General features: G+C 41.2%; 1 protein-coding gene across 1 annotated transcript in view; it reads left to right on the top strand.

The window, feature by feature from the left end:
• Positions 1–10,426, top strand: part of gabra6 (gamma-aminobutyric acid type A receptor subunit alpha6) — a 34,147-nt gene extending 23,721 nt beyond the window's left edge. Inside the window, exon 9 of the mRNA XM_033029238.1 lies at positions 9,630–10,426. Within this exon, the coding sequence (XP_032885129.1) occupies positions 9,630–9,920 (291 nt within the window). The 3' untranslated portion in view covers positions 9,921–10,426. The remainder of the gene's footprint in view (positions 1–9,629) is intronic.
• Positions 10,427–10,894: the final 468 nt, after the last annotated feature.

The raw sequence follows: 10,894 nt of genomic DNA, 5'->3' as shown, positions 1-10,894 counted from the left end.
TCTTCAATCCTGAGCTTTCACGTTACTGAACAAGGCTGTGATGCTGGCAGTCAATGCCCTCCCTCTCTAGTGTACATCTATAGATGTTTGGTAGAGTATTTGGTAAGCTACTGAATCTGACCAATATGAAGTTATGCCCGCTTAGTTATGACTTATGACGTTATGAAGGTCATAACGTCATAAGGAATAGAAGTGGAATTAGGCTATTCGGCCCATCAAGTCTACTCCGCCATTCAATCATGGCTGATTTATCTCTCCTTCCTACCCCCATTCTCCTGCCTTCTCCCCATAACCTCTGACACCTGTACTAAACATAGAATGTCTATGGTGTGGTGGAAACTAAGAAAGAATGATTGAATTATGATAATTATGGAGGTGGATGAGTTTGGTCCTGAGATAGGGTGCTGAGTTGTCTTCACTATGTGTAAACATGTGGAAATAAGAACTAAAAGAACTGTGGAAATATCCAGCAAGTCAGGCAGCGTCTGTGGAGAGAGAAAGACAGAGGTAATATTACAAGTTGTTTAAGAAAGAACTGCAGATGCTGGGTAAAGCTTCGCCCAACACCTCCGCTCAGTTCGCATTAACCAACCTGATCTCCCGGTGGCTCAGCACTTCAACTCCCCCTCCCATTCCGAATCCGACCTTTCTGTTCTGGGCCTCCTCCATGGCCAGAGTGAGTCCCACTGCATATTTCGCTTGGGCAGTTTACACCCCAGCGGTATGAACATTGACGTCTCTAATTTCAGGTAGTCCTTGCTTTCTCCCTCCTTCCCCTCCCCTTCCCAGCTCTCCCACAGCTCACAGTCTCCGCCTCTTTCTTCTTCCCCCTCCCCCCCCCCCACCCCCACATTAGTCTGAAGAAGGGTCTCGACCCAAAATGTCACCTATACCTTCGCTCCATTGATGCTGCCTCACCCGCTGAGTTTCTCCAGCAGTTTTGTCTACCTTTAATATTACAGGTTGATGGCTTTTCAATAATAATGACTGGTTATCGCACCCATTATCTGAAATTGTTGGATTCAACACCAAGTTCTTGAGGCTATTATAACTTGTCTAGTCAGGAGATCCTGTTGGCTGACATTACATTATGCTTTGCAAGTCATGGTGGGAGTGGGATGGAGAATTATACTGACAGGTAACCTAAAGTTTGGGATCATTCTTGTGGACTGACTAGAACTGCGGAGAACTCATCCCAATCTTCATTTGTTTCCTTCATGGTCGAAGATGCCATGTTGTGAGAACCCAACATAAGTTGAACGAAGTGCAAATCAATCCATGCGTTGATTGGTAGACATAAAATGCTGGAGTAACTCAGCGGGTGAGGCAGCATCTCTGGAGAGAAGGAATTCGTCGCCCATTCCTTCCCTCCAGAGACGCTGCCTCACCCGCTTAGTTACTCCAGCATTTTATGTCTACCTTCGATTTAAACCAACATCTGCAGTTCTTTCTTACACAACGCTTTGATAGGAATGAGGGTTTGGATGTCTGAATGGAGAAAGGAAGATGCTGTGAGAATCGGGACGGACGTTGGTAGGAACAGAAGATTGAATGATGAAACTGTCCCTTTCAACATTCTGATTCAGAGGGAACTAGAACATGTGTTGGTGGTAGCATTTGGTGGAAGATAGCAGACATTACAGTGGATAATCTATTGAATGGAGAGACCTTCTGGGTGGAAGGTCAAGTGGAGGGTCTGGGTGGAGTCCTATCCTCACCTTGGGTACAAAAGGAGGAGGTGAGAGCTGAAGAATGAGCAATGGAACCAACATGTTTGACAGCCTTGGCAACAAAGTGGAGGGAAAGCAAAGTGTGCAGTCATGTTGTAAGGACAACTGTAGCTATTTCAAACCCAAACCCCTCTTTCACATTGCACATTTCTGACTGCCCTTTTCACATTCACCATCCCCATCTCAGGGGACCAATATCGACTGCAGGTTCACAGAGTCCAACAGCCACTTTGACTACTACTTCCATTCACTTTAGATCAGCCAAATTTGAGGAGAGCGCGTCACAGCCCCTTTCAAGTGACACAGTGGACGGCAATAGATGATATTTATAATTGTTACCGCGGTACCCTGCATTTTTCTTACTGTATGTTTTCATATGGGAAAAATCACCCCCATTGTAAATCTAGATGATGGCATTCGTACTGCATTTGAAAAGCTGCTCCAAAACCTCTGGGAAGAATGTGTGGGAAATAATTCCTCCGCTCAGTTCGTCTTAAGCTACACTTCACCTCCCCCTCCCATTTCCAATCTGACCTTTCTGTCCCGGGCCTCATCCATTGTCAGAGTGAGGCCCAGCGCAAATTGGAGGAACAGCACCTCATATTTCGCTTGAGTAGTTTACACCCCAGCAATATGAGCGTTGGCTTCTCTAACTTCAGATAGCCTTTGCTTTCTTTCTCCATCCCTTCCCGCTTCCCAGTTCTCCCACCAGTCTTACTGTCTCCGCCTACATTCTACCTTTGTCCCGCCCACTCCCCTGACGCTAGTCTGAAGAAGAGTCTCAACTCGAAACTTCAACCATTCCTTCTCTCCATAGAAACTGCCTCACCCGCTGAGTTACTCCAACATTTTGTGTCTACCTCTGGGGAAGAAGTTCCCTTGCTGGACCTTTGACCCGCAACCCATCTGTACAACCTTCATTCTCAAAATGATGTGTTTTGAGGTCCCCTGTCCTGTTGTCGTCTTCCCAGGTAACGGAGTTGATGCTGGACATCGATGCTGTGGCAAAAAATTACTGCCCAACTCATGTGGAGGGTCCAGGACTTATCTGCAAGAAGAACTCACCACATCCACCATCATCACTTGTGCAATTTAAATGAACTTTGTAACATTATTTTGTGGCTGTACATATTGCTGATAAGTCCAGCATTAATTTCCCCATCATGAATTCTCCCTTGAAATTAGTGGCTTGTCTGCCCTTTTTCATGGAGCAATTTAGAGTTAACCGTATTTTTTGAGTCTAGAACTGCACAAGGTCCAGACCAGATGGTGAATGACAGATTTCTTTTTGAGGAGGACATTTGTGAACCAGATGAGTTTTTAGCCACAATCTGGTGGCAGTTTTGTGGTCACCGTCACTGTAGTAGCTTTGTATTCCAGAAACATTTATTTAATTTCATTCGTATTCCCAGTTGCCATGGTAGGACTTATAACTCATTTGTCCATATTAATAGTCTTGGGCAGCAGTAATTATCTATTCATTTTTGCTGCAATCTGCTTAACCTTCCAAGTTCAAGGCACCATAGCAGACCAGAATGTGTTTATTTGGAGATGTGCAGTATCATAGCAGCCAGAGTAGCACAGTGGTAAATTCAGTCAAGCTGTCTCTGACTTCCACTGACTTTGGTTCAATCCTGATAACTGATCTTGTCTGATGTTTCATGTCATCCGTGTGGGTTCTTTTGGAAGTTTAGATTTCTTTCCATAAAGATGCACAGGTTAGGACAGGGGTGGGGAACCTTTTCATGGTGGAAGGCAGCGTTTAGTTAGCTGTAATCTAATAAGGCGGCATCCAAGAAACTTCAATTAGATATACTTCAAAATGTATATTATTTTGTTCAAGAAGGAACTGCAGATGCTGGAAAATCGAAGGTAGACAAAATTGCTGAAGAAACTCAGCGGGTGCGGCAGCATCTATGGAGCGAAGGAAATAGGCAACGTTTCGGGCTGAAACCCTTCAGACATTATTTTGTTAAAATAGCCCTCATGACTTACTAATGTTTTAATTGTGGCCGTCAGTCGGGGAGGATTATTTTGTTGAATCTTCTTTTACTCTTTAGTATTTTAAATACGTTCATTTTAAGATTAAAATAAAAAATAATAAAAGATGAACAAAAACATATTAATAAAAATAAAAATATTTGTTCTACAAAATTTGGATTCAGTCAAAAGGCCGCACTTAATGGCTTAGAAGGCCGCATGCGGCCTTAAGGACGCAGGTTCCCCACCACTGGGTTAGGAGGTTAATTAGCCACAGTGCATTGCCCCGAATGTGCTTGATGTGAATGTACGGAGAACAAATTAGGATCACTATAAGTTGGTGGGGGGCATGGTGGCCCAAAGGGTCCTGTTTCTGTGCGGCATGCCTCTGTATCCCACCACTCTACATCCAGTAAACTACCGTCCTCTTAACTTGAGGGTTTTATTGGAGTGCTGGTTGTAGAGAAAGACTGGTTCTCGACTGAAGATCTTATGACAATTCTTGGTATCGATGCAGAATTGAATGTATTCAGACGCCTGATACAAGTAAGAAATGTGTCAAATTCTACAGGCTTCAGTCAGATCCAGTGGGTGGAAGCTTTGGTGACCATTCTTCTTAATCCAGAGTGTCAAGGCAAATGGATATTAGCAGAGTAGCCTGCTAGAAGAGGGAATATGTTGAAGAGGCTTTATTCACGAAAGACCTTCGGTAAACCAGTCCTTGTGGATTCCAGTGAAAAGCAATATATTCCAGCCTGAAGAAGGGTCCCGTCCCAAAATGTCACCCATCCTTTTCCCCAGAGATGGTGCCCGACCCGCTGAGTTACTTCTGCACTTTGTATCTACTTTAGGTCAGAAGGTCATAAGTGATAGGAGTAGAATTAGGCCATTCGACACATCAAATCTACTCTGCCATTCAATCACGGCTGATCTATCTCTCCCTCCTAACCCCATTCTCCTGCCTTCTCCCCATAACCCCTGACGCCTGTACTGATCAAGAATCTATCTATCTCGACCTTAAAAATCTCCACTGACTTGGCCCCCACAGCTGTCTGTGGCAAAGGATTCCACAGATTCACCATGATCTGACTAAATACATTTCTCCTCATCTCCTTCCTAAAAGAACGTCCTTTAATTCTGAGGCTATGACCTCTAGCTCTGGACTCTCCCACTAGTGGAAACATTCTCTCCACATCCACTCTATCCAAGCCTTTCACTATTCTGTATGTTTCAATGAGGTCCCCCCTTCATTCTTCTAAACATTAGGGAACATCATTAGGAGATTTTGATAGATACATTGAACGGGAACAGGCCCTTCAGCTGAAACATCCATGCTGACCAAGATCCTATCTACGCTCATCACATTTACCAGCATTTGGCCCATATTCCTTTATTCCTTTCCTATCCAAATACTTACCACTTCCTCTGGCAACTTGTTCCACACAACATCAGTAAAAAAAACTGCGCCTTAGATCTTTAAATATTTCTTCTCTCGCCTTAAACCTCTGCCCTCTAATTTTTTTACCACCCACCTCTTGGATAAAGAATGTAACGACATACACTATGCCCCCCTTAATTTTGTAAACCTTCTGTAAGGTCACCTCTCAGCTTCCTGCAAAGAGAACAACCCACCTGTCCTTGTAACGAAAGTCCACCATTCCGGGCAAGGTCTTCCAGGTGAAATCCTCTGCTTCTTTCCAGCAGTGCCACATCTTTTCTACATCGTGGGGACCAAAAATGCACCCAATATTCTAAATGTGGCCCAACCAACGTCCTGTGCAGCTGCACACTGGACATGCCAGGTAGAGAAAACAACCTCTCAGGATCGCCACTGCCAACTCCTTCCAGAATATTAAAAATTGGAAAGATATCAAGACTCATTAATCTATGTCCAAAATCTGTCTCTATTGGCCAATCTTAGTTAATCTCATTGCACAGAATCACAAAATGGTTATGGCATTTCTCCTGCCCTGTCTTTGCCTCGGATTTTTGGTTTAACTCCAGTTTTGAACGTTCTTTATTAAGCCTGCTCTTTAATAAGCGATGTTTTTCTACTTTACTTTAGGGCGGCATTGTAGAGCTGTGGCCGGCCTCACCTCCCCAGAGACCTGTCTTTGATCCCGACCTCGGGTGCTCTCTGCGTGTAGTTTGCATGTTCTCCCTGTGAACATGTGGGTTTCCTCTGGGTGCTCCGGTTTCCTCCCACTTCCCAAAGTCTTGCAGGCTTACAGGTTAATTGGTTTCTGTAAGTTGCCCCTAGTGTGTAGGGAGATGATGCGTAAGTGGGATAATGCAGGCGAGGGCATTCGATCCAATTTGTGATCCCAGCTACAAAGACAGATGTGTTCTTCCCCCGCACAATTAAAGCATGGAATAATCTCCACCCAACTATAGTTACCCAACCAGATGCAACTAAATTTAAAGTAGCTCTTTCTTCCCAATAACCCTTTCTGGCTTAAGTCCTCCCTTCACCACCTCCAGTTTAAATTCCATTTGGAATATTTTGGAGGACCAGGAAACCAAGAACCAAGAACGAATGTGAACGGGCGATCGATGGTCGGCATGGAGTTGGTGGGCTAAAGGACCTGCTCCCATGCTGCATAGTTCAATCAATCCAGTCTTTCAATATCTATCTGCTCAGTTATCCAGTGTGCTCTCATAGATTAAATATGTAGGAAAGAACTGCCGATGCTGGTTTACACCAAAGATAGATGCAACATGCTGGAGTAACTCAGCGGGACAGGCAGCATCTCTGGAGAGAAGGAATGGGTGACGTTTCGGACTTTACACATCCTTACCTGTGTATCTCCCTCTCCCCTGATGCTCAGTCTGAAGAAGGGTCTCGACCCGAAACGTCACCTTCCATTTTACCAGCATCTGCAGTTCTTTCTTAAACATACCTCCTCTGGCAGCTTGACACCCTTTGTGTGAAAAAGTTACCCCTCAGATTCTTACTAAATCTTTTCCCCTTCACCTTAAACCTATGTCCTCTGGTCATCGATTCACTTACTCTGGACAAGAGACTCTGTGCATCTCCCGATCTATTCCTCTTATGATTTTATACATCTCTCTAAGATCACCCCTCATCCTCCTGCACTCCAAGGAATAGAGTCCCAGCCTACTCAACCTCTCCCTATAGCTCACACCCTCTAGTCCTGGCAACATCTTTTCTGTACCCTTTCCAGCTTGACAGCATCTTTCCTCCTACATGATGCCCAGAACTGTACTCTAAATGCAATCTCACCATCTTATAGAACTGCAACATGACCTCCCAACATCTATACTCACTGTACACAGGGTCCTGTACAACTGATTTTAAACTTGCCTCACACGTCTCCTATGTAAATAGATAATTATACATTGGGAAGTAAGGGTGCTCAATTGACAATGTTTAGGATCATTCCCAAATTGATGCAAATCTCAGTTTCAGTTTCAGTTCAGTTTCTGTTTAGTTTATTGTCACGTGTACCGAGGTACAGGGGAAATCTTTTGTTGCGTGCTAACCAGAAAGACAATATATGATTACAATTGAGCCATTCACAGTGTACAGATACATGATAAGGGAGTAACGTTTTGTGCAAGATTAAGCCAGTAAAAAACGATCAAAGATATCCCAAAGGTCTCAAATGAGGTAGATAGTAGTTCAGGACTGCTTTCTTGTTGTGCTCGGATGGTTCAGTTGCCTGATAACAGCTGGGAAGAAAGCTGGTCATAATTTTGGATTTTATTCTATTCGTGTAAAAGCATTTTCATCCTTTCTGCAAATAGTTGAATTGCCAGGTAAAGAACAATGGTGACTTCCAAAGCTGACAGAAGTCTCAATTTGCACCTGTTGTGGTAACTCAAGAATTTTACAAGACTCAACAAAATCAGTCCAAAATAAGAAAAGTTGGAGCCACTGAAATAGCTAACACAGCATTTTAGAAATGTCCAAATAAACTTAAAAAATCCATCCAGACTTCCTACTGCTGAGACAACTCTCCAGAATCCAAATATTTTATTTGACTAGTGATTGTGGGAAGTGTGAGTGTTATTAGCAGTGGCACAATTAGTGATCCGTTTGATTTAAATTTTGAATGTGAGGAGCATTCTTACTTTTCTAACAAGGAAGAATATTTTAAAATCTTATGTGTGGAGACAAAAGAGGAACTTGTTAGCTGCATGGAAGACAGAGATGTGTGGTGCGTCAGTCACCGTGCCCATCGGAAACCAGTATCACTGCCTCGTTAATGATTTCAATGATTTAATAAATAATAAATAAACAAATAAATAAATAATAATAAAATTATCCCTGGGTGTATCCTTTTCTGGATCGCCCAATACACCATATGCAGACTTGGTTAAAATTAATTGATATACATTGTAGTGGTGTATGTAGGGGACACTCCACTTCCAAAATTTAGTTCCATTAATTTTTAAGAGCAAGATATAGCTTGCACACACTATAATGCTTGTGCTTTGAGGGCAATTTTCTATTTCATTATTGCCCTGAATGCCATTAGTCCAAAAGCAAACCATGGCTGCAGAGAGAGTGTTGAAGAAGGATTTGTTTCCCATCATTTGCCTGTTTTAAATGTAGGTTCTGGACAGTAACCTATTTGACTGCACTAGTACAGTGGGATGCCTTCAGTTGAGCCATGAGTAATGCTTTCTGCCTGCCATTGGAGTGATTAAGAAGGCACTTTGGTATTCAATAAACAGTTGTTGCACAAGAACATATGTTTGCATCTCATACTCACAACTGGAGAATATTATTTACATACACCAGTTTGTCTTGAAATCACACTCCCCAAATATTGGCAAATGCTCGCTGAAATATTTGTGTGAAAAAATATTTACATTTCTTTATTAAAATACGTGATAGTATCTTCTGCAAGGTAGACAAAAATGCTGGAGAAACTCAGCGGGTGAGGCAGCATCTATGGAGCGAAGGAAATAGGCAACGTTTCGGGTCGAGACCCTTCTTCAGATTGGGGAGGAGATCTTCTTCAAAGTAGGCATACCTTGAGGAGATTTTGCAGTGGAGTAGACAAAATGTTTAAGAAGGAACTGCAGATGCTGGAAAATCGAAGGTAGACAAAAATGCTGGAGAAACTCAGCGGGTGAGGGAGCATCTATGGTGCGAAGGAAATAGGCAACGTTTCGGGTCGAGACCCTTCTTCAGACTGCAAAGGTGTTTTCCACATTCACTCGATATAGGTATTTCTGACAAGATTGGTATTTGTCACCAAACTCATATTTACCTGAGTAATGAACCAACTTGGACCAGTCATAACAGTTTGATGTAAATTAGTGGCTTTCTTGGGCATTTCAAAACACTATTAAAAATCAACCTCTGGCCTGGGTCTGGAATTATACCAAGACCTGTTGGCTATCTTCTCTGACAGGTGAAGCGGGTGACTTTTTATACCTAGCGAGTAGCTTAATGGTCACTATTACCGACACCCGCTTTATATTCTCTGAATATTAATTCCTATAGTGGGATTTGAACTTGGCTTCAAATCATTATCATTACCTAACTCATGTCTTTAGATCATTATCTCTTCTAATATATAACTATTAGGTCACCTCACCATCTAAATGGGAGATTATCTGGAAAAAATGTTTTAGAATATATATATTTTTGTGTTTATCTATCAAATATGTTTTCTACAATTGTATTTGTACGATGTAAATCAAATTACAGCCTTTACAAAAAAGAGTATCACTAAATCAGCAATATAATGTCCTTATTTATAATATTGGCCCTGAATTAAATTGAAGTGACTCTATTGATTAGTGCTTCTTGTAACCTCCTCGTTTCCTCAGCATGATTGTCAACAAATTAAACAAGGCAGTATATTTTTTATCAGAGAGTAAAGCAATTTTGCTAATTTTACTTTCTCCTAATTTTTTTTCCTTTTTCTTTTTCTTTTGTAGCCGTCTGACTCTAATTGCAGCTTAAAGAAGCGAACTCCAACATCGGCATCCCAGAAGGAGTCGGCGGCCAATGCAGGAGCAGATGCAAACAGCCGTGCCGACAATGTCTCATCTATTCTGTGCACCCTTTCTGGTCTCACTTCATCGCCACAACCATCACCCGATACAGGAACCAGCAAAATAGACCAATATGCCAGAATCCTTTTTCCATTGTCATTTGGTGCGTTCAATCTGGTGTACTGGATAGTGTACCTTTCAAAGGATACGATGGAAATGGGAAGTAATATATAACTTTCTGTGCTATGTAATATATATGTACACCTGTTATATTAGTGTATACTCAAAAACAATGGATATTAAAGAGTATATTAGTTCAGAAGCACAAAGAAGTGTTCGGACGACAATATAAGCAACTGGAGACAAAATATGTTACTGACTTGATAAACTATTCCAAATGTTCTTTTTTTCTTATGATACACAAAAACTTATACCAAGCGTAAAGACAAGGACCAAAATGGCAACAACAACTGAAGTTAATTGCATTTTTTAATGTGTAAAGACAGCTTTGTATGTTTTATGTATTCTATAGTTATGGAATATGATGTAAGTATAGTAACTGATTCAGTCTGTAAACATAGCAAATTTCCATTTGACTTGTACACAGGGACATTTTGTGAATTATACAGTACGTACTGGAACCATGTAAAATATTTGTTTTTTCAGGTTCAGTACTGCGAGATTTTAGAAAATACTTTATTTGTCTGTTCACTGTGATTTGAGTAAACGACTACCATTTATTATACCATCCTCTTTTTGTTTATATTCAAGGCTTTATTTGTTCACATTTGGTGAAAATGTTCTATAAAAATATATATATTTTTTAAAAACAACAATCCAAAATTTGAATTGCAGTAAATATGCTCCAGCCATTTACCTCTGAAGGAATCACAATTCAAAGACAAACTGCTCAATCAGAAATTGCTTCGAAAAATCGATCAGTTACAGCAGAAACACAATACATTTTTAGATCTGTTTATGTTCATTTATTTATTTTTTATTTTTTTATTTTATTAGAAACAATTGTACAAAGATAAAACATGCGGCATCTAGAATTATACAATTATTGTACAGCTTCATTTTTAACCTTATAACCAAAGTTATAAAAGTGAAAAAAAGGAAAGAAAGAAAGCAAGAAAGGAATGAAGTAAAAAGTGAAAAGATAGAGTAAAGGAGAACAAGGGAAAGTCCCCTAAACTACCAATTCA

This window comes from Amblyraja radiata, chromosome 11, assembly GCF_010909765.2.
Source record: "Amblyraja radiata isolate CabotCenter1 chromosome 11, sAmbRad1.1.pri, whole genome shotgun sequence".
Lineage (NCBI taxonomy): Eukaryota > Metazoa > Chordata > Chondrichthyes > Rajiformes > Rajidae > Amblyraja > Amblyraja radiata.
This window is presented reverse-complemented; position numbering and strand designations above follow the sequence as displayed.